Source organism: Neopelma chrysocephalum, unplaced genomic scaffold (assembly GCF_003984885.1).
Source record: "Neopelma chrysocephalum unplaced genomic scaffold, ASM398488v2 Primary Assembly neopelma1_43, whole genome shotgun sequence".
Taxonomy (NCBI): domain Eukaryota; kingdom Metazoa; phylum Chordata; class Aves; order Passeriformes; family Pipridae; genus Neopelma; species Neopelma chrysocephalum.
This window is the reverse complement of record NW_020897702.1, coordinates 21,790,261-21,811,474: the sequence shown is the minus strand read 5'-3', so window position 1 is coordinate 21,811,474 and position 21,214 is coordinate 21,790,261. Positions and strand designations below refer to the sequence as shown.

At 41.6% G+C, this 21,214-nt stretch overlaps 1 protein-coding gene across 4 annotated transcripts in view; it reads right to left on the bottom strand.

Moving 5' to 3' along the window:
- NARS2 (asparaginyl-tRNA synthetase 2, mitochondrial) overlaps positions 1-21,214 on the bottom strand; it is a 51,862-nt gene continuing 30,648 nt past the window's right edge. The window contains exons 7-14 of one of the 4 annotated variants that reach the window (XM_027677568.1): positions 20,617-20,749; positions 14,066-14,164; positions 13,593-13,636; positions 11,707-11,773; positions 10,021-10,233; positions 8,811-8,908; positions 6,561-6,587; positions 1-714 (exon numbers count right to left, since the gene is read on the bottom strand). In XM_027677568.1, the coding sequence (XP_027533369.1) occupies positions 570-714; positions 6,561-6,587; positions 8,811-8,908; positions 10,021-10,233; positions 11,707-11,773; positions 13,593-13,636; positions 14,066-14,164; positions 20,617-20,749 (826 nt within the window). In that variant the 3' untranslated portion in view covers positions 1-569. The remainder of the gene's footprint in view (positions 715-6,560; positions 6,588-8,810; positions 8,909-10,020; positions 10,234-11,706; positions 11,774-13,592; positions 13,637-14,065; positions 14,165-20,616; positions 20,750-21,214) is intronic. The other 3 variants (XM_027677570.1, XM_027677569.1, XM_027677571.1) reach the window with 3 other exon arrangements.

The window sequence follows — 21,214 nt, the reverse complement described above, 5'->3', positions numbered from 1 at the left end:
TTACAAAACAACCCAGTACATCTTTATTGATGATTCAGAAAATCAAGCATTCACCTGACTTGCTCCAGCATATCAAGGTGACATTGTTCCTTGGTAGGCTTGGTTGATTTTTCCAAGGTAAGCAATATTTGCTTTTAATTCAGAGTGGGGAGAATCATGCTTTACAGTAGCCATCTTGTAACAGCAAGTGTATTGCTGCCATGACAATATTTTTAGGTCACATCTCCTTATTAATATTTCACATAACCCCCGCTACCTCCCAACAATGCTTATTTAGTACCTCCATGGCCTGTACTAGTCTCATGAGAATCTTAACCCTTTAGTTAAGTGGGATTTACTAATACTCCTGAAGTGCACTGAAGACACGAGCTGCTGTCAAATTAACTGCCAGTGTGCTTCCATAATCTCATCAGAACATATATTATTTTCAACAGGCCAGTATGAAATTTACCAAGAGTTTCACTGATATAAAAATTATCTTGATTTCACACTAAAACACAGTCATATCCTAGTATGTTATATATGGATAGTCACACCAGCAGTTTTCTCCATGTGAGTCAACTGCTGAGCTACAGGAGACAGGAGTGAGAGAACCTGGGGAAAGGAATAACATCTTTGATATTGTCAACTCCCAAGATGTACTGCAGGTAGCGTTCAAACCCCATTCCGAAGCCTCCATGAGGAACTGAGCCGAATTTTCGGAGGTCTAGGTACCTGTAATTTAAACAGACAGTTACGTTTGCAGCACAGTTATGCTGATGTAATTAAAGCGAGTCTTTTATCTACGGTTTTGCTTTCCATCTAAATTACTTCCCTTTGACCCTGACCACTTTGATTTCTGTCAACACAGGTGGTGTTGGTCAGGGGTGTGAAGAGGCAGAATTGTATTTGCAGAAACCCCAGGTGCAAACCCATTTAACCCAGAATAGCTATGCTTTGCTATGTTTTGTTTAGGAGCAAGAACTTATTTGGGTATGAAGAACAGCTTGAACATCATAGCTCTGCTCATATGGAAAGCACATTTGTAAATTTTAGTACCTAAAATATTCCTAGCACAGCTACAAACCCAGGTTCCTACAGAATCACAAAGCACTTCCACTGCTGGAGAGGAAGCTGCCTTCTTGGGTTTGTTTAGCCTTCACCATGCTGGTGTCGAAATCTGCCCTAAAACAAGTTCTTTCATTTTCTGTTTGCTTTTCAATAGCCTAAGTAATTTAATTTTCAGTAATTTCTTCAGAAGCCAAAGTAGGTCTTGCTGTCTGCTCAACATTCCTTCAGACTTTTTTTCTTTTAAGGTAATTAAGATGGCTTTTTGCTACTTTTTCCCTAATCACTCTTATAGACTGAGTCATTTATTTCCATAGTAAGCCAGCAAAAAAACTTGAATATATGTTCTCTAAAAATGAGATCTGGAACAAGGTATTTTATTTTGGAGAACAGCACCTGTTGTGCACAGAAAACAGATATCCCAAATATATGGGTGTCAACAAGATTATGATGGTTCTTCTTTAGAATTCCCTATTTCCCAGCTGGACTGTAGCTGATGTGATACTGTATTTACAGCTACAAATTGTCACCAATGGTTTTATTTTAATAGGAGTGAAAAACATCTCAGTGGTTCTATTGATTTGTGGGGCCGCTTCTGAGCTTGCTGAGGGCACAAAGGCATTCTTCTTTATATGAATGCACTAGTAAGGGATTGAGTGACTCCAGATGTATTACATGCTTCTAATCTTGGTGTATGAATATTTTATCATCCCGGTTTAAAAAAAGAAAATCAAGTGCACTTAAATATAAATGCATATATATGTTTTTCTACTTAGGCAGTGGAATAGAGGGGGGAAAACGCTGTGAATAAAATTAAGATTGGATTGATTGCAATAAATGGCTTCTCAAATTTTAACTACTGTTAATGAACTGCAAAGAAATATTATATTTGTGTGTATATATATTTATATATATAAATATGCATTATATATATTTGAGTGTACTTGCTTGGACATCAGAATTTTCTTGGCTTGAAGACTGTATTTTAACAGTGAAGCCAAAGTAATGTCAATGATCACCTTTACTTGCAAAATAAAAGCACTCTCCCACAAACTGTACAGCTGCAAGAATGCTCTAGCAGTCAGCTTGACAGTATGCCTTTTATACTATGAAATATTATTTTTCCTTGCAGTTCATAAACAGTAGTTAAAATTTAAGAAGCCATTTATTACACTCAACTCAATCCTCAGGTTCCCCCCCCAGTGTTTTTCCCTTCCCTCTACTGCCCAAATAGTAAAAATAGAAGCACATCTTACTTCTTCCTAGTAGCACTGACACACAAAGTGCAGTTGTGCTTATACTTCAAGTTGAACTCAAGAATGGTCTCTGATCACTGGGACTCACGTGCCTTCTATCTGTGCTGCTGCTTAGTTAGCTTGGCTCACTAAGGCTCAGCTGTATCCACCCCATACCTTATAATGAGGATTACGCTTAGGCTGTGAACATGCAGACTGTGCAACTGCATGGTGGTCTCCATTTCTATCCCCTTCATACAGACTGCATTAATAAGAACTTGTGTTTCTGCTAATACCCTGGGAACTGCCCCTGGGGAGCTCTGCTTCACAGCTTTCCAAGGGTTTGCAAGGCATCTGATAGGCAAACCTGATGCTGAGGGTGGTGACTCATGAAATAGGAAAGACCTCATAAATGTGAGGTATATGGGTCCTGGCTGTGGCAGATCACTGTGACCCAGCTCAGCAGTTCTGAGCAGAACTTGCAAACCAGCTGGTCACAACTTTAGCTGTAACTAGGAATATAAGTACCAGCACAAGGATTTCTGATGATGTCTATAAGTACATCTCAGCCTTGCAAAGGCAGTTTAGACTAAGCCTAGCATCTTCTCTCCCCATTTGCTGGCAATAGAGTTTATAAAGTCATTGTAAGAAGAAGAAATAACTCAGCTTCTTCCAGATGAACAATAATAATAAATTCTACCCTTACTTATCCAGGACTTTGATCTGTAGATCTCAAAGCACTTTGAGAAGCCATTTTGGCAAAAGAAGCGAAACAAAACCCATCAAAGTTAATGGAAAAAGTCTATTGAATTAAACGTGCTGAGGATCAAGACTGTGAATCCTTTCTGATGACTGTGCTTAGAAGAAGCAGAGGAATTGGGAAATTTTCCATTCTTCACAGATGAAAGAAAAAGTAACTGCCTGCAGATGAAGAGAAAAATCCCTTTAGACTGGAAAATGCTCCCTGAGGTTTTCCTTCATTCAGTAGTCTCCAGACATTGGATGTTTCTCACCTCAAAAACAGTCATGAACTAGTCTAGCTGTTTTTGCTAGTAACTCATACTTAAGAGGAGAGCTGAGCCCTCCATTGGTAACTGAGGGACTGTGCAACATTATTCCACAGGGAAAATGAGCTTCTGTGACCTCAGCTAGCCCCTAAGTTCATGTTCTGGACCTGAGGACTGGTAGCTCTTCAGCGATTTGAATCTTGCTAAAGTATGTGCTGCAACAACACCCCCCCAGCGATGAATTCCAGGAGCTTGTTATGTTATGTGCCACGTTAGAAGATCATGTGCTAGAAGAGCAGAATGTGTTCTTTTCAGTCTCCTTTCCAAACAAATATAATCTTGATCTTCTTTGCAACACCCTTGTTAAACTGAAGCCTCTGTGGCCAGTTTGAAAAAAGTAAGACCGAAAGAACGAAGTTCTTGAACAGTTCATGACAGTGAATATACTACTAGAGGAAACAAGTGAAAAAAAAGGGTAATGAAAAACTACTAGTGAAATGATACTTGAAAGATCATTTTACTGAATGTTTCAGGAAATAAACATGCAAAGCACCACCAGGTTCTGATGCCGGGTCAAACACTGTCTTAGCTTTCAGGGAGCTTCTGCTCTGCTAAAGCTTCTTGTGTATTCACAAATAAAACCATTCAGGGACACCAATCTAAAACAGTCCCATGGACATGAGTGAGATTTGGGCACATTCTGACTGGCTTTAGTACTGACTTTCTTCCTGCTTCTTTCTGGCTCGGCACAGGCCTCCAGTCTCTCCCCAAATCAAGAGTGATAGGACCAGGCAACTGCCAAGGACAGTGATGGGAAACCTGTTTTCACTGGGCTCTGAAGGAGGTTTAAAGGATGATATGAATGCTGTCACTGGCCATGGGCTGCAAGTGGCTCACCAGTGGTGCTGTTCCCTAAGTCCAACCTCTCCTTTCTATGCTGCCATACAAAGACCTATCACAACACTCCAACATTCAAGCTTCAAAGAAAATTAGAAATTAAAGAGCCCAACACAGCTCAGTCTTCTTCATCCAGAGCAGAAGCAGGGCCAAGACAACACAGTAAAATCCATTTGAAGATGGCAGACACCACCTGCTCTGCCACCGTGTACTTTCACCAGTGTCAGATGATAAGAAAGGCACCTGGACTGTAAAGTATGAGACAATCATCTCCACTGATGTGCATCATGATGATCAGAGTAAGGAAATGGGTGCCTTACATGCAGGAACACTGTCTGAAATGCTGTTCTAGCTGATGGTAGTGATTGTTCATTATTACAAAGTACCCACTGTGTTACTTTTAAGCTGGCACTTGGAGGCTGTAAACAGGGGACCTGATCCTGTTTGCAAGGAACATGCTTAATACTCCCTGGTCACAGAGAAAGCAAGTGACTTTCCAGAGTAAACTCTGATTGCTCGGCTTTCCCACCTCACTTACACAGACCTCTCAGTTTAGCCAAGATCATCATCTACAGCACTGAGCTCTTTTCTATCTACAGGTCAAAGGAAGAAGTGTGAAAATAAGATAAAATAACTGCAAAATCAAGCCAAATACTTCTCCAACTCATACTCTTTTTGGAAAGAAACCTGCACAACAGGAAAGGTGTAGTGTACTGAACAAGATTCAGAGGCGTTTGACCATGTCACTTTATCTACTTTTTTGGGAAAGTTTTCTAAAAGGTAGGAATAGCAAGAAGCAGAACAGCATTTCAGATCACCAGTTGCCTCTTTGCCCTACGATTTTCCCACAAGCAAGGCACTCCTGAAGCTGTCCTAGAAACAGTCAGATTCCACAATATCCTCATGTTTAGTGGGAGAAGAAAACAGGTAGAGTCAGATACATCAATGATTAAGGGGCTTCAAAAGGGATCACATTCTAAAGTCAGCAAATATTATATTTGAAAAGGAATGACTCAACTATTCTTCAAGGAGTTTGCGAGCCAGCTTTGGAAACTCAATTCAATCACTAAATTGGAGGAGATTAATTTCAGTCTCTCCTGCCACCTCCACTGAAAAGATGGATGCTGGCAAACCACCTACCAGTTTTCTGGCAGATTTTGGACTGCAGTCCAGAAGCATCCAGAATTACTCCTATCCTGCACCTTTCTAGGACACCAGACCCTGCTATGGCAGGGGGTAACAACAGCTTTAATCTTCTCTGGGATGTTACATTATCTGTGATGGAGCAGAGTGAATAAAGGAGGAAAGAGTCTCCAAAACAAGATTACAGGAGGAAGAGTTTCCAGAATGTGATTGCTACTATCACATGAAAATGCACATGGGGAACAGGCCACGTCTTAAAACTTCTCTTGAGGGAAGCATGAAGCAGGGCTGCACTATCTTAGTAGTGCTGGAAGGTTCTGCTGTTGAACATCAGACTTCCTCAGGCTGTATTTCAGCATCTAACCACACAACTTATACCCTTGTTCAGGATAATCCTTCCCTCACATGAAGGGATATGGTGTATTCTGGCCCATAAATACAAATAACAAAGGAAGACATTTAATTGCAAATGGATGATGTAAAGATCTGCCATATACTGTGCTATTCCTAAGTGATTTCATATTGTGAAAATGACACTTACTCTGTCTTTTTTCAAGACAGCCTCCTTAATGATCAATCCAAATACTGCAGAATATTTGAATATACTCTTCTAAATTTAAAATTCTCTGCACTAGCACACTCTCAGTAGCTATGATAAAGTACATACCAAGAAACACTTGTCAAGAAGAACACTAAGAACCTCCTGTCTTTTTAAGAGGTTAAACCGATAATTCAAAGGTTGATCTGTCTCCTTGGAATGACAGCTTTAATTGCTTTAACCACTTTGTTAGGGAAGATTTTTCGACGCAATTGTCCTGTCAATTGCAAAGGGTTGCAATTCATAGGGTTATTCATAGGGTTGTTAAAGGTCACAAATTGCTTGTGGTTCTGTAACCTGTTTATCTCATGCATGGTGGTCAGAATCTATTCAACTTCCAACACAGCCTAAAGATTTAATATCAAAAATTATTATGGGTTGTAAATGAATGCATTTCATGCAATCCTGAAAGGAATGACCTGTGCTGTGAGTGGACAAATGGGGAGGATAAACTAAGCAGCATTAAACTTTGTTTAAATGAACTGTCTGTTCCATCTAGACTGGCAGTGATGGCAGGGCAACTGGGCCAAAAGATGTTCCCTCAAGAACAGAATAAAAAAAAAAAAAGATAAATAGTTGTTTAAAGAGTCTCAAAAGAAGAAATAGAGCTTGCAGAGCAAGATAGCATCTTACCATTGGTAGGCATCTGTGAGTCCTAATCTGTGAAACAAACAAAAAAATCCCTTGTAAGTAAAAGGAACAGAGTTGATCTGCACAAGCCTGGAAGAGAATGCTACAAGAAAAGGGAGAGCGTGTGACTACACCCAGTCCAAAAAGGAAAGGCAGGAAATGAAGGGAAATAAAGGGAAGACATGATCAGTGGCTGTCAGTTCTGGTAACTGGTAGACAATCTTGAACAATTCCCAACATGTTTCATAAAATGCCAAGTTTGTTTTGTCAACATACAGGATTGATCCCACCTTCACACAAAGACTTGTACATATTTGTAACTTATCGCATATCAGTAAACTCTGCTTGTGAATGTTTCGAGTTTATGGCCCGAATATTAAATTTACAATGACATGCAGCCAACCTCATTTATGGGTGAGTCAAAATGTCTTCCCTATGTGGCTTCCATTTCATAGTGCACAAAACCACTGAACTCCTGTAGCTTTATTAATGTGTGTCAACTTCTGTAATGTCTTTTTCTCATCACCACCTGTGTAACTTCTCTCCTTTTCCTGCCCTGGCATAAACTGAGCAAAGTTGTAGTTTTTCTTCTGTTTCTCTGAACATGAACAGGAAATTTAGCAGTCAAAGAGAGACCACTTTTCCCATCTTCAGTGCACTGCAGCTGTCCCTGACTTGGCCTTGGAGAGCTATTGTATGAAGCATGTATAAGGAGACAAGAATCATCTTCTTTATCTCTAAGGTTATGCTGGGTCTGCAGGAAATAGAATTTAAAAGCCTAAACAAAGTATTTGGCTCAGCAAAATCAGATCCTGAGGACTCAAAATTGAGAGAAGCATGTGAAAGGAGGTGTGATTTTTCCAGGCCTTCTTCAATGCAGAGCTGTGCTGTAAGGTCACTGAAGTCACACCCCATTTGCAGCTTGAAATACTTTCTAAGACTTTCCTGATAAACAAGAAAGTCTGGCTTTGAACTCCATATGGACTCTCCTCCAGCCCCACAACTTGAGGACTGTGGACTCTAGATCTTACTGGCGAAAAATTTCGAGTGAAAAACTGCAGCAGGCAACACTACATCAGCTGAAGCATGCCTGCTTCAGAGAGCTCACAGAGAGAGTAGCAGGAAGCACAGGGAATATCATCATCCTACACTAAAAATGGAGAATCAATGTTCTGGTGATTTTAATTGCCTTGTGTCTTTTGGATTCATTATGTTGAAATGGATATTGCTTCTGTTCACTCACCAGACATATCTGTGTGAGCATGTGGCTGATTTCAGCAATAAATTAATTCCCAGTGTGCAAACAGTATTACCCTGGGATTAATCCTCCGCCAAAATTGCTTTGCACAAGTGTATGACTGCGCAAGTAGAAATGTTCAAGTGTTGGAAGAGACTTTGCACAACCTGATCTAGTGGAAGGTGTCCCTGGCCATGGCAGGTGGGTTGGAAGTTGGATCTAGATGGTCTTTAAGCTCCCTTCCAACCCAAACCTTTCTGAGATTCTACAAAAGGTTCCTTTGAACAATCAGACAGGATCCAGACAGTAATTATCTATGGAGAATTATCCCATCTATAATGTCGATTATTGTTAATTAAACAGCAGCTTTGATATTCTGACATGGAATTTAGCCTAAAATTACTCAAAGTCACATGATCTTTGCTAGTGGTGAAAAAGCCCATATGACACAGTTACGTCTCAGGCACTTCCAAGTGAAGCTTTCCACCAAAGTGTTAGCAAAGAACCATATTCTCTGAAATGACGCCAGTCACCAAGGCCAGCTGCATCACAGCTAGCAAAGTTTCCAACCAAAACTGCAGTTCCTCAGTTACACAGCGTGATGACAAATGTATCTAAGTTCTGTCTACATGACAACTTCCACCTTTACAATCCACTCTCAGCCACAAAAACTGTGAAGAAAAGGCTCAAGGATGAAGTGCCTCTCATTGGATCCTGTATCAGCTAGTCCCAGCAGAGCTGAGGCATTCAGCTGCCCTGGCCTCCTAGCATAAAGTAAACTTTTCTTCTCTGATGATCTAAAACAGAGAGGCCATTTGCATACCTCCAACAGAAGCATAAGAACTTCTTCACCAGTTTGCAATCACCTACTCGTATAAATAGATATCACAAAGACAAAAATAGGCTTTTAAATAGTATTGGTTGACCTTCCACTCCTCTGTCTTGCCAACCGCTGTGGGCTGCTCAAACACTCTCCTGAGCAGGCTAGTCTCCTGGCACCTGCAGGTTTTCCATACCTCTGTAAGCGTGATTCAAGGAAGGGCAGTCGCTCTTCTCTCAAGCTGCCTCCACACAACTCCCCTATTCCTGGTACGAGGAGATCAACAGCTGCAACCTTAACAGAAAGAAAACTAGTTGAAGTCATGCCCCATAGCCACACAGTGACTGGCAGAAGTACAGTTGACACTGACGGTTGTTCGTAAAACCCTACTGTAATTCTTCCAGAGTCTGTGACACTTAGGTAAGTATTTGCACATACTTGAAAAGTCTCTTGTTGACAGGAGAAGGCTGGGAGGAAATATTGCAAGGATAAACTTCAGTAAATCTACAGAAAACCTAAATGACAGCAGTGATGTTCCACACTGAGAACATCTACAGCAAGTGGTTTGAACTAAGTTACTCTGGTGACAACCCATGCGGGGTTATAAAGAACCCAACAGCAGCTCACAAGACAGCAAAGACACATGGGCAAGTTTCCTGAAGCCCTGATTCCCTGCTCTAATGCTGTAGCTTGTGTTCAGCCCTATCTGCCCCCATTCCTTGAGCCAGCTCAAGTGGATATGGTATCAGTGCCACTCATGTATTGGATCCAACTATTAGGATCCAAGTGATACCACTTAGGCTGTTAGGTTTGGGCTGGCTGTCTTCTCTGTTTTGTCTTCTAGGGTTACTTTTCTTACCCCACAGCTGAAGTGGTTCTAGAACTAAAGCCACTGAAGTGAAAGTGGTACATGGTAGGGTAGCTGCTCTTTGTAGCAGAAGCAATGCTTCAGGTTTTCTCAGTTCAACTGGGAAATCACACCTTCAAAGCATGAGGCTTGTTGATAAAGAGCTTACTTCCTGTGCCCATCTGCTTTTTGAGCATTACATGGATGCTACATTTGGATGACAAGAGAATCACAGACTGCTTGGAGCCATGCAATTCTAGGCCTTTCACCTAATAGTACAGAAGTTTGCCAGGAAAAGAAATAAACTATGCCAAACTTGTCTTAAGGGAATTAAGCTAAAACTTAACACTATCCCAGCTCCTGAATCTTCTCCCTCCCGTTGTTCCTGCTTTGGGGATTTCTTCTGCAACAGGAAAAGAACCAGACAGGATCGTCATGTCTTTTCTTGGACTTCTTGCACAGAGGCCCAGCAGATGATTATTTTCATCAGTCTATCTATCAGTAGGCCGAGACATATGCCTAGCCAAAAAAGCAGTGGAAGTGTGACCCATGGACTCACTGTGTGTTGAGGTCCATCTTCATTGTCCCGCATGTAGAAAGGCTTGAGGTCATATGGGTAGTTAATCACAAACACAGGAACCTCACCACAGTGCTTCACTAGGTACTTTTCATGTTCTGTTTGGAGGTCACAGCCCCACTGCAAAGACAGCAAAGGGGACCTGGGAACCTGCCTTTGAGCATCTTGCCCATGGCAAGAGACCCAACAAAATCCATGTGTAGAAGATGTGAAGCTTTGAATAACATGAAACCAAGCAAAGCAGCTTTTCATACAGGTCACTGGAAAAGTCTGCTAAGAAGGCAGTTTCACAAGTTTTAAGGCACAGCAAAGCACGGAAAATAATATGATTTAACTTCACAGAGCAAGGCCAGATCAAACCCAGGCATTTGGTATCAAATCAGAAAAAAATCCCAAACAAACAAGCAAAACCCTCCACAAAATCACCTCCCAAAAAACACCTCACCACACAAACAAACAAAACCAATCAACCACCCCCAAAAATCAACACCCAAACCATACTCCACATATCTAAAGAGAAATAGGCACCTATCCAAAGTCAGATTATTTGACCCCGCAAACTGGCCTTATTTCAGTATTACCTTTGGTATATAGAAAGCAGCTTTTCTGGGCTGATCCTCTATTTCCTGCTGTGTTACATGCTACATTAATTCTCACTTAAGAAAACCCAGTATCCTATTAAATTCTTTGTTATCAGAAACCTCAGGCATTTGCAATGCCCCTCACTTTTCCTTTCTTCCAGTGATGTTATAAATTTTGTGGCTTTTGACTTGAGACCTCAAGTCCATTTATAGGACGTGCAAAAAATATTGGGGGAGTAGAAGGGGAAGACTGGAACAGACCTCCCACAGATTCTCTTCATCTGAAAATATCCCAAGTTTGCTGTCTCAGATCAAGGTAGTACAGATGAGATCTGAGGTTCTACACCCACTGGTATGCAGAGATGAAACAGTTACTCAACTGGATAAAAAGGTGGCTTCGGACCTTCGGAGGGTTATTTTCCTCAAGGCATCAGAATGAGATAACAATTAAAGAGTATACACGAGGCGAGCACCACCACAAATGCTGTCCCATACTGGGGTGTGTGTGTGTTTGAAATTGTGCAAAATATGATTTTTAGAAAACCATAACCTGACAGTGTTAGAAAGACTAGCATGTTATTCTTTTTCCCAGTCAACATCTATGCTTTGGAAAGAAAAGGGATTCCTTTTATGTACTTCTAGATTACATGGTATTTTGACATGGTATTGGCTTATTAATTGTTGTCAGACTTTTGGTGCTACCTTATTATATTTCCTTTATTTGAGGACTATTGCAGCAACTCTCCTTAGATGATTGGTACTGAACCCGCAACACTCCCAGCACTACTCACACACAGGAAAGAGAAGTGCCTTTGCTGAAGCCTTGGTCCTTCAACAGCACAGTCATCACTTCCTTCCCTGAAAGCGTTACGTGTTGTTCTGCTACAGATCTCACTCCTTATATTGCTCCCATTTCAACCCCAAAGGCCAAAAGTTTCACCTGGGTGATAACCCAGCAAACACCCCAGAAGGCAGATAATTTGTGCCAAGGAACAACTCCCGTGGTATCAGAAAGAAAGGAGATTCTATAGAGTTCAGGCTGTGCACATGAACAGGCACAGGGACAAGTCACCTGGCAACAACCTACCTCTGGCTTGAAAGTGAAAGTTTGAGAAGCTTGCTTCAAAATTTCCACTGCTTCACTGTATGAAATTCTGCAAGAGGAGAAAAAAAAAAGTCTTTAAGATAACTATGAAAGGAATAACAAAGTTTTCTGGACAAGTGCCATGCTGGGAAAAATAAGGAGGCACTTCCCCACCACCATGCCAACTTGTGTGTAATGTCAGACTTCCCAGCAATGCTTCTTTGGACAGAAACCAAAAAGCATTTTATATGGCAAGAACCCTATGTTTTCCTGTGCTTCAGCTACATGCTGGGCAGGAAGTGCTAAGCTCTCAACACTTCTGCATTATTGCAATGTTGCATTTCAGTCAAAAGTGAGCTCTGCAGCGAATTGCTTCACAGAAATTTGTGGATTTTTTTTAAAGAAAACAATGTGCTCTCATCAGCATAGCTACAACAACATAGCTCTAGCTCAGGGTGTGTTAGGCAAAAATAACAGCTCAGGGTGCAAAGCTCTTGTAGCTCAAATGTTTCCACTTTGCTTTGCAAAAACCATGAGATTTATTTGCAGCAATGTTTCTCTACTGCTCTGTCAGACTTGGGAGCAGATTCTCCACTGATTTCCACCAGCACAAAAGAACAGCATCATGGCAATGCAAACAGAAAAATTGCAGTGAATGATTGTGCCAGGTTTGATAACTGGAAATCAAGACTCAATAGAAAAGACTTTGGCTGACAAGTTTTCCACATACCAAGCAAAATGTCATGGACAGAGGAATAACCTGACACTATACAGCAGAACTATATAACAGAACTATACACTATATAACAGAAAGAGTAACCTGACCACTATAATTTCATCTTTCTGTATCATTGGCTAAATCAAATTATAAACAAAATTCTCTAAGGAGCACGAGCTCTGTACATGCAGCTACAAGGTTTCACTAACACAGGGAAGGCTTCTGGAGGAAATACATTGCTCCATGTGTTTGGGTTATGTGAGGCCACAGTCCAAATGAGGTACATCACTGGCACAGGTTCAACACATGTAACTGATGTGTGTAAGCCAGGAATGCACCAGATCTGCCAGCAGCTCATGAAGAGAGAGATAGAGAGGGAGAAAGAGATGTTCTGACTCTCTCTCTTTTTCCTTGGACCATGGGAGAAGCTGAGTGGCAACTCTGTCCTCTCAGGAATATCAGTTAGGTCCAAAGAGAGGACTGAAATGGGGAGATGGTAACTTCCCTGAGGTCTTCCATGGTGCTCTTGCAGACAGAAGACACACAGAGGATCTATCACAATCCTATTGCTCAAGTGTGGCTGTAGCTGCTTAATAGGACAACCAGTGCTGGGCTGAGCAGACCTACAATGTTCTGTGGGAGAAATGGAGAGCTCCACTATTTGAAGACATAGGTAAGAGTAAGGAAGGAGGTATTCTTGAGGGCCAGTGAGGGAAACACAAACCCTTCAATTCTTTAGCACACATAGAACTGGGAATAGGAGTTGCACAACCAATAGGGAATAGAAAAAAAGTTGGAATTTTTAAATATCATAAAATACTTCTATAAAAAGGGAGCCACTGGAGTGGAGATGTGATTGAAAGAAGAGCACCAAGGCCAAAACCAAGCAAGATAGTGAGCAAACCACTGTGCAAGTACATGCTGGAAGAAGGATACAGTTATAGAAAGAGGATCTTGTCCAGGGGAGCAAGAGCCAAAGGCCAGCAGATTCAGATGTCAGTCTCATGCAGAGATGAAAGGGTAATGACAAATAGTAAAAGGGAACTGCAATTCATGCTCCTTTGGAGATATTATGCTAACCCAGAAGATACTGAGTTGTGAAAGAATACATACAAAATAGGAACTCTTTCCCCAAAAGCCCTCTTCCAGATCATTTTGAAATAGTACTTACGTCACAAATTTGTTCTTCAGTATTTGTTCCAACCTGTCCTTGGTCAAAAAAAGAAAAACATAAACATATAAAGATACTCTTAAGGGTTCAGGGGCCCAGAGGAAACTCAGAAAAGTGATTTTCCTCTATATTTGAATTTGTGGGACTGCATTCTGATCTAGATATGGGTCAAAATCCACTCCCAGCCATTCAGTGCTAAAAGAGTACCCAATTATTGAAGCTGATGATTCAGAGGCTGCCAGATGATGTGACAGCTACACTTCCACCATACTTGCTACTCGCTACAGAAACCTGTGTATCCTCTCTCTGCTGGCCTGAACAATCACTTAAGCTCAGGCTGACATTTAGCTCTTCAGTTTCTTAACAAAGGACAACACAGTAAAAAAAAGAATAATAAAAAATCAGCCTCCCTATAGCCAAGAACCCCCAAAATGCACAACAGGATTGCAGCTCTTTCCTGTCACATGTATTACCTTCTGTGCAGGAGCTACATATTTATGAAAAAGTTCAACATCACAAGGACATTTGGAGAGCACAGTGCTTGTTACTGTCTTGAAAAGATCTTCCATAACCTAATAGAAAAAAGAGAAATGGATGAAAAATGAACACTGCTTCGGTGTCCCCAACTACAAATGAAACATGGTACACATCAGCCAAACGGTACAGAAGGAGCTTCTATCCTTCTGCATGGTCAGACTGCATAAGAGGGTACCAGCTTGCTAATGCTCCTAATTAGCAAGCTTGCTTAGTAGTTGAAGAGGACCGGAACCTTTATTTCTACTATGGGTTTAGGACTTCACTGTCTGCTGATGGCCTCAGTATCTTCAGTCAGGTATCTCCAGTTGAAAAACAGCACAGCTGAAATATTCAAGCAGCAACCCTGGTCAGACAGACACATATTACAACCATTTGTGGAGACTGGTCTCAGATGAATTCTTAGTGAGGTATCTGTCCTGTAATGAGTCATTCTGGGTTTCTGCTTTGTTGTTAGTAAAAGCAGAACTAAAGGAAAGGAGAATAAACCTGTAGTGTGTAGAGCCAGCCCACAAAATGGATCCCAGCTAGAGAGACTCCACAGAGTAAAAGCAAAGTGAAGATACACAGAGATGAGTAGAGAGCTAAAGCAGAGGACACATCAGTGCAGGGATGTTTGAGAAACTAAAAAGATGTGGTTCCATTTCCCTAAACCAACGTGTATTAACTAAATGACATTATCATCCAATTTGGATATAGTTATCCAGTAAAACAGGCTTCACTCATTTAGAAATTAAAATGCCATTAAAAGCCCCCACATGCGATGCCATTTTCATCAACCTGTTTTAAGAGCAATTTTCTCTTTTGGTTAAGCAAAGCAGTCCATTCAGGACACTTGCTGTTGTGCAGATTAAGAGTTCTCATGACTCCTCGTAGTCTCACACCCCCACAAAGCAGATAGTGGTACGACCTGTGGTATCAACTGATGACAGTTCCAAACCTTCTTCAAAATCATTCTCCTATTCTACCCTCCTTGGTAAGAACAGAACAATGCAGCTGGGCTGCACGTCACCTCAGCCTGGTATGGGACTAGGTTTTTCTTAATAAAAAGTATCTCTGAAAATTCTGGCACATTCTTTTTTTTTTTTTTTTTTTGGTGAGCATAACAACCGCTTCATTAATTGCAGAGTTGAGAGAAGCAAAGTATCCACCAATGACACTTAGGTGAGCAGCAGTACCCTTCCCTAGACACTACAAGGCCCAGGGAAGGCTAACTGTGAAAAGACGAACCTGACGTTCAGTCAGCAGATCAGAAGAAGCAGCAGCAGGTCTCTGCCTTACAAGCCCTTACAAGGAACCAGATCCTACAGGGAAAGAGGAACATAAGGCACAGAAATGAAGCAGCTGTGCTACTGACATAGCCTGTATGAGATGAGATTTCAGGCACACTGTTCAAACTCTTATGTTTGGATGAACATCTGTCACCTGTCCCAAGCTGCTGGAACACTACTCTGTGCTGAATAACCTCTGTATCCCACCAGCCTAGCAAAGCTGGTAAAGCAGTCCATTTTGACTCCTCTGGAGCCAAACTCAGACTCAAGACTCTTGCATCAACCTGGGCCCTCTTTCTAAAAAGGGAAGATGCAAATAAAGGAACAGCATTATCATATGCAGATTAACAGTTTCACCCCTCCTGGTACTCAAACATAGAGGAAATGAAAAGCCAGCATTTCTGCTGCTGAGTGGCAAATAACCAAACAGTCAGCTTTGAACTTTCTTCAAAGTAGCTAGAAAAAGGTTTATGCAAATGAAATCAGAAAACTGCTTGGCAATTCATGTGGTTTCACCAGGCAGAGACGAAGGGATTTTACATTAAGCTTCCTCTTTCTAGAAAATGAAAGTATCATCTGGTTTCAGAAAAGCATGTTGTTTAATTAGCACTTTTTTTCCTCACTGTGCGATAAAGTAACAATTAGGTTCCCACAGCATTCAACATGAGCAGCTTCCTCTTGTGGAAAAAAGATGTGGGTGGTATGGGAAAAACAATCGGAGAAATATTTCCAGGTTTGAGACTGAGGTTTTATCCTGGCAAAAAAACCCAGACACGTGGGTCATACACTGGCCTCGTCACTGCTCTTATTTATGCCAAACATGTACTAGACACAAACAGTAGAGAGGGGAAAAAAGGAGAAAAAAAAAAATCTCATGCTGAGAATTTATGTCTTTAAGCAGTTAGTACGATGAAGGACTAGAAAGTGGGCAATAGGAGAAATGAGTGGAGAATTGTAACCACTGGCTTGCTGGACTGAGGGAAAACATGAGCTGGAGATACAGGTGAAGTGATTGGTTTGAACATATCCTGAAAGAAACATGTTTGATAGGAGACTTACACAGGGAAAAAGGCATTGGAATCACATCAAGTAGCTCATCTCAGCAGTGGGACTTCTGATGTCCCAAAAGCCCATTAATTTGGTTGCTTCATAATGGCAATGTGGAAACTGCTGGTAGGAGGGCAGACAAGAAGGACAGAGGCTAAAGCTCTCCCCTCTCCCTCAACACTACAGCTTTTCTCTTTTTATTTTCACCTTTCAAAGTTCAGCAGTATCAGCCTTGGCCTTCTCCAATGCTGCTGTGTTACTCAATGGTTAACTGTTCAATTTTAATTAGAAGCAGCTCCCAGGGGTATTGCTTAATTTTAACTTGGATCTTTTGATACTGCAACTTATCCTTTCTCAAATAAAATTATGATCAGAGTTGAAACAGGAAATCATCAATAAAACAGCAGTAAATGTCAGCAGCAGCAACTGGAGGTGCTGTGCACTCCAAGAAGAGTTCAAATCATCATCCCTGTTGCATAAGACACTTTCAGAAAAATCGCATGACCTGCCAGTAGGGTTTTTATTTATGTATTTACCTGAGGCATGCATATGGATGCAGTGTAGTTCACAGGCTATTTACATATGAGACACTCACCAGTGGAGCATTATTTCTTGCTCTCATACTTGGACACACACACCGTACACGTATGCACATATATACACACAAAGAGGGGAGGATTCCCATCTGGTCTTGATCATAAAATCTCCTCTCTCAGCTACACAACCAACAGCTCAGGACTCACTCTAGAGAGATGCTGTTGTTATGCAAGGAAGGAGACTTGTCTGTAGGACTCCTGCTTCACTGGCCATTGAAGCTTGAATGCTGACATAAGTTAGGGAATACAGCAAGCCTCAGCTATGCCAGCTGGATGCCACTTCACAGAAGGAACTTACAGTCCTGCAGATACCCCAATGTCCCTAAAGAGTGCTGAGCAAGACACTTGGACCAAACCTTTCCCACGTGATTACCAGTGTTTGTTCCCTTGAGACTGCAGTCAGATTTGCCCAAGTGCCTCAGCCTGAAGACAAAAAGAATGCTGAGTGCAAACTATTCTGGAAATCAAATCACATACATGTTTCAGATCCAAACTCTCTGAAGCTGACACCTCAAATCAGTGCCACTGATTTCATTTCATGCCTGAACTCCCTTCTATAAATGGAGGTAATAATGCTCCCTGTCACTAGGCTGTAATGACAGCAAATTAATTTTGATGAAGTACATAACCAGTGGAAGACAATACTTCTGCCCTCAGGACAGAGCTCAAATACTGAGTGTTAAATTGTATTCTCCATCTGAAAGAGACATATTCTTCATCCCTTAAAGAGACAGTGGTGCTAGGATGTGATCTTGTTAAGGAAGACTAACACTATGCATAAACTCCCCAAAATGCCATTGGGAAAATGCCTTCTGGCATTTCCTATTTTTACAGCCTAAATAATGTCTTTTTTAGCATAGCTTTGTATGTGTGTTTTATGAAATTCAATAATGACTGTATCAAATGGCCTCTGTGAGACCCCATTAGTGTCAGGAGTGAAGTGGGATCCTCTAAATCTACTGCACTGCCAAGACAGCAGAATGAAAAACAGAAGATAACGGTCTCCAGATACATCTACATAACACAGCACTCAAGAGAGAGGGAGAGATTGACAGCAGGCATCTCAGAGGACAAATGAAACTGGAGACCTTGGACCTCCAATACAGGTACTGGAGGGGAGATGACTCTAGATGGCCACGTCTGGAAAGTCCAGACACTTCCACAATTGAACCTCTTCCGCTGTCTACCTGACCTTCTTCTAACTCCTTCTCATCCAGTTTGGAGGAGAAAAGTGCCTTGGAGCAACCTGACCCAACTTCTTCACTTCACTTGTGGAAAGAGGCTACAGAGGTCTTTCCTTAGATACCCTTACATAGGTACCCTTAGGTACCCTGTACAATAAAGCAGAAATACTATTACCCAGCCATGCAGCATAAAGTACTGCACTAAGCACATGGGACTTTCCACAGAAAGTATTATGAAACCAGTATTGTGAGAGTTGAAGCTTCTTTGTAGCACTAAAACACATTTTGGCAGAGAACAGAAATTCAGATTGCATGATTAACACATAAGAGACTTCACAAGAACTGTGCTACTAATTTAGGAATAACTGAGCACTGCTCTGTGCAATTACAGTGGGGAAAAAAGGCCACTGCTCTAAGATTTCAGGCCCTTTGTTCCTAATTACATTTAACTTGGTTATTAAATCTTCTTTTTTCCTTTTATTTCATAAGGAAAGCTATGTTTCTTTTGGAGCTTTGGCTGAGAGAAAGACCTCAAGGCCTCATCAGTGAATGGTAAACATCTACATCTTTATAGCAACTCTTTAATACTGTACAAGCAAATACTTCAAGATGTCCCTGAAGAAGCTGAGCATTCCCAGCATACTAGTTACTATTAGAGGTACTTAGTCCAAACGTTGAATATCAATTTTAAAAATAAATCTTAAACAATTCAGCTCTTTATGTGAGGACAAAGTTCAGATGGTAGCCATGGCCAAGAGCCCCTGAGGCTTTCAACAGGGCATTTTGCACCGAACAAAGAACTTGCAGATGACAACAAACAGACAAACTGCCCAATGGGCAGATACATGAGAGAACACTGAATTTAGGTCAGTTACACCAGGCAAGAAACTTGACTTAGGCTTTAGAGCAGCTGGCAGGGTTTTTTGTTGGTGTTTTTCCGTTTTTTTAAAGAGTGATTGCCCAATGATTTAAAAATAAACAAAATGGGAACTCCACTTCTGCAAATAAGAACACCCCAAAATTAAGGCTGTTGCAATGTAGACTCATTATGAGGAATGCAAAATGAAGGCTGCTAGGAGACTTTCTGTTATAGGGAAAGAAGCTTGTCAAAGACTTTAAGACAGAGGAAAGATGTGAAGACAGCACAAGATGAGACTTCACAAGATACTTAGCAACAACAAAAGACAAGACAAGGGGGGAAGTTCTTCCTTTCCCTACAAATAAAAGCATTCCAGAACAGTTCTCAACCCTAATTCTCTGAATTGTCTGAACTGGTCGTCTATACTTCAAAAGACAAGAAATTAGGGTTCTCGCACAGGATATGTTGATGCTGTGTTCAAGGGCTCAAACACCACTTAACAGAAGACCCTGCTTATTATACTAGATAAAAGCAGTGAAGATTTCAATTAGCTCCTGATTGCCTAGAGAAACAGGACTCAGGAAGTAAGGTGTGAACATATATACATGCTATGCTCTAAGAATACACAAAGTTGTTCTGGAGAAAAGGAGAGAGCAAAGAAAGAGCAGGATGCTACTAATGATGGAGCACAGATTCCCAGTGGTCAGTCCACACAGTCCAGTGCCATCCAGACATCCTGGACATAGAAGCAGCACACAGAACATGTCAGCTCTGCTGTCTGGCCATACCAACTCAGCGATGTGTACGATCCAGGCTGAAGAAATGACCACCTGGATGTTATTTTATAAATCTGTAGTCAGTGTCTCAGGTATTTTTCTTTATAAGGCTGTTTCTCCAATAGCTTTCCAGAGAGCTTATCTGATAAACCAGAGTTTGTGAGGATGTTTACTCATAAGTCCTACTGGACATAAGCTGGCTAACATTGAGACTAGTAAAATGCATTAGCATCCATCATGTGGGTTAACTGCAACCGAGAGGTCAATCCTGAAAAATCAAAAACCAACAGACTAAGGATTTCCTCCAATCTTCTGCTAAAGCCACAGTGAACAGTGTATGCCAAAAACTGTTGTTTCTACTTCAGATTTCAATGCAGATTTCAAGGAGGCCTTTACAGACCACATCAAGGGACACACTGTACAAATACTGTTCATTCACTGGAGAGGTGCTGAAGGTTTTGAAAGGGAGAGTGCCACTTTCATTAGCCCAGTCAAGCACATTTACACACTTCCTGGCAATACAGCAACTGTGCAGCTTCGGATGAGGGCTGTGTGCACCTGTATCTTCCCTTCCAAATACCCTCTGTGGCCTCATCTCTGCTGAGCAAATCCCAATCCTTGGGAAACCCCTGTGCAGCCTCTACTTGGTTCACACAGGGTGAGAGGAACTGTGACCTCAGCTGAGGGTAGGGAGCACATCTCAGGGAGGAGGAAGAAGCTCTGGTACTGGTCCTGCACAGGCATTTGGAGTGCCCACCTGCATGATGTCCTGTAGGCTTTCAGTGAAGGATAGCTCAGCCTCCACCATGTAGAACTCTGCCAGGTGCCGACGACTCTGTGAGTTTTCTGCTCGGAACGTCGGACCAAAGGTGAACACGTGGGTAAAAGCCCTGCAAGGTGACAAGATACAGGTCAGGTTCAGCACACAAGTGAGTCTGTTACACCTAAAGCCCTCACTTTTCAGGATCTAGAAACAATGTTTCTATTTCATCTTTGACCCGTTTAATGGCACTGCTGAATACGCCACTGTTATGCTCCTTTATCCAGACATAGAGAGGGCTTATTCACACCTCTTCATGACTCAGGGAGGTTGCACACACAGTATTCAGCTTTCACTGTACACAAGTCGTGGTCAGGACACTTTTTGCAACTGTGAGGGAAGAAAAAACAACATTCTGCAGAGCCAGATAACTGGAGAAACACCCAGTCACCACACCAGTCAGGCTCTCCTTGACCGCATCCTTTCTTGTTTCTTTGGCTGCAATGTCTGACCTTCATGGGTGCTGTGAGACCTCAGAGCACAACAGAGCAGAAAGTGCCCTGCAGCTGGAGTTGCTGGGCTGGTGCAAACACGA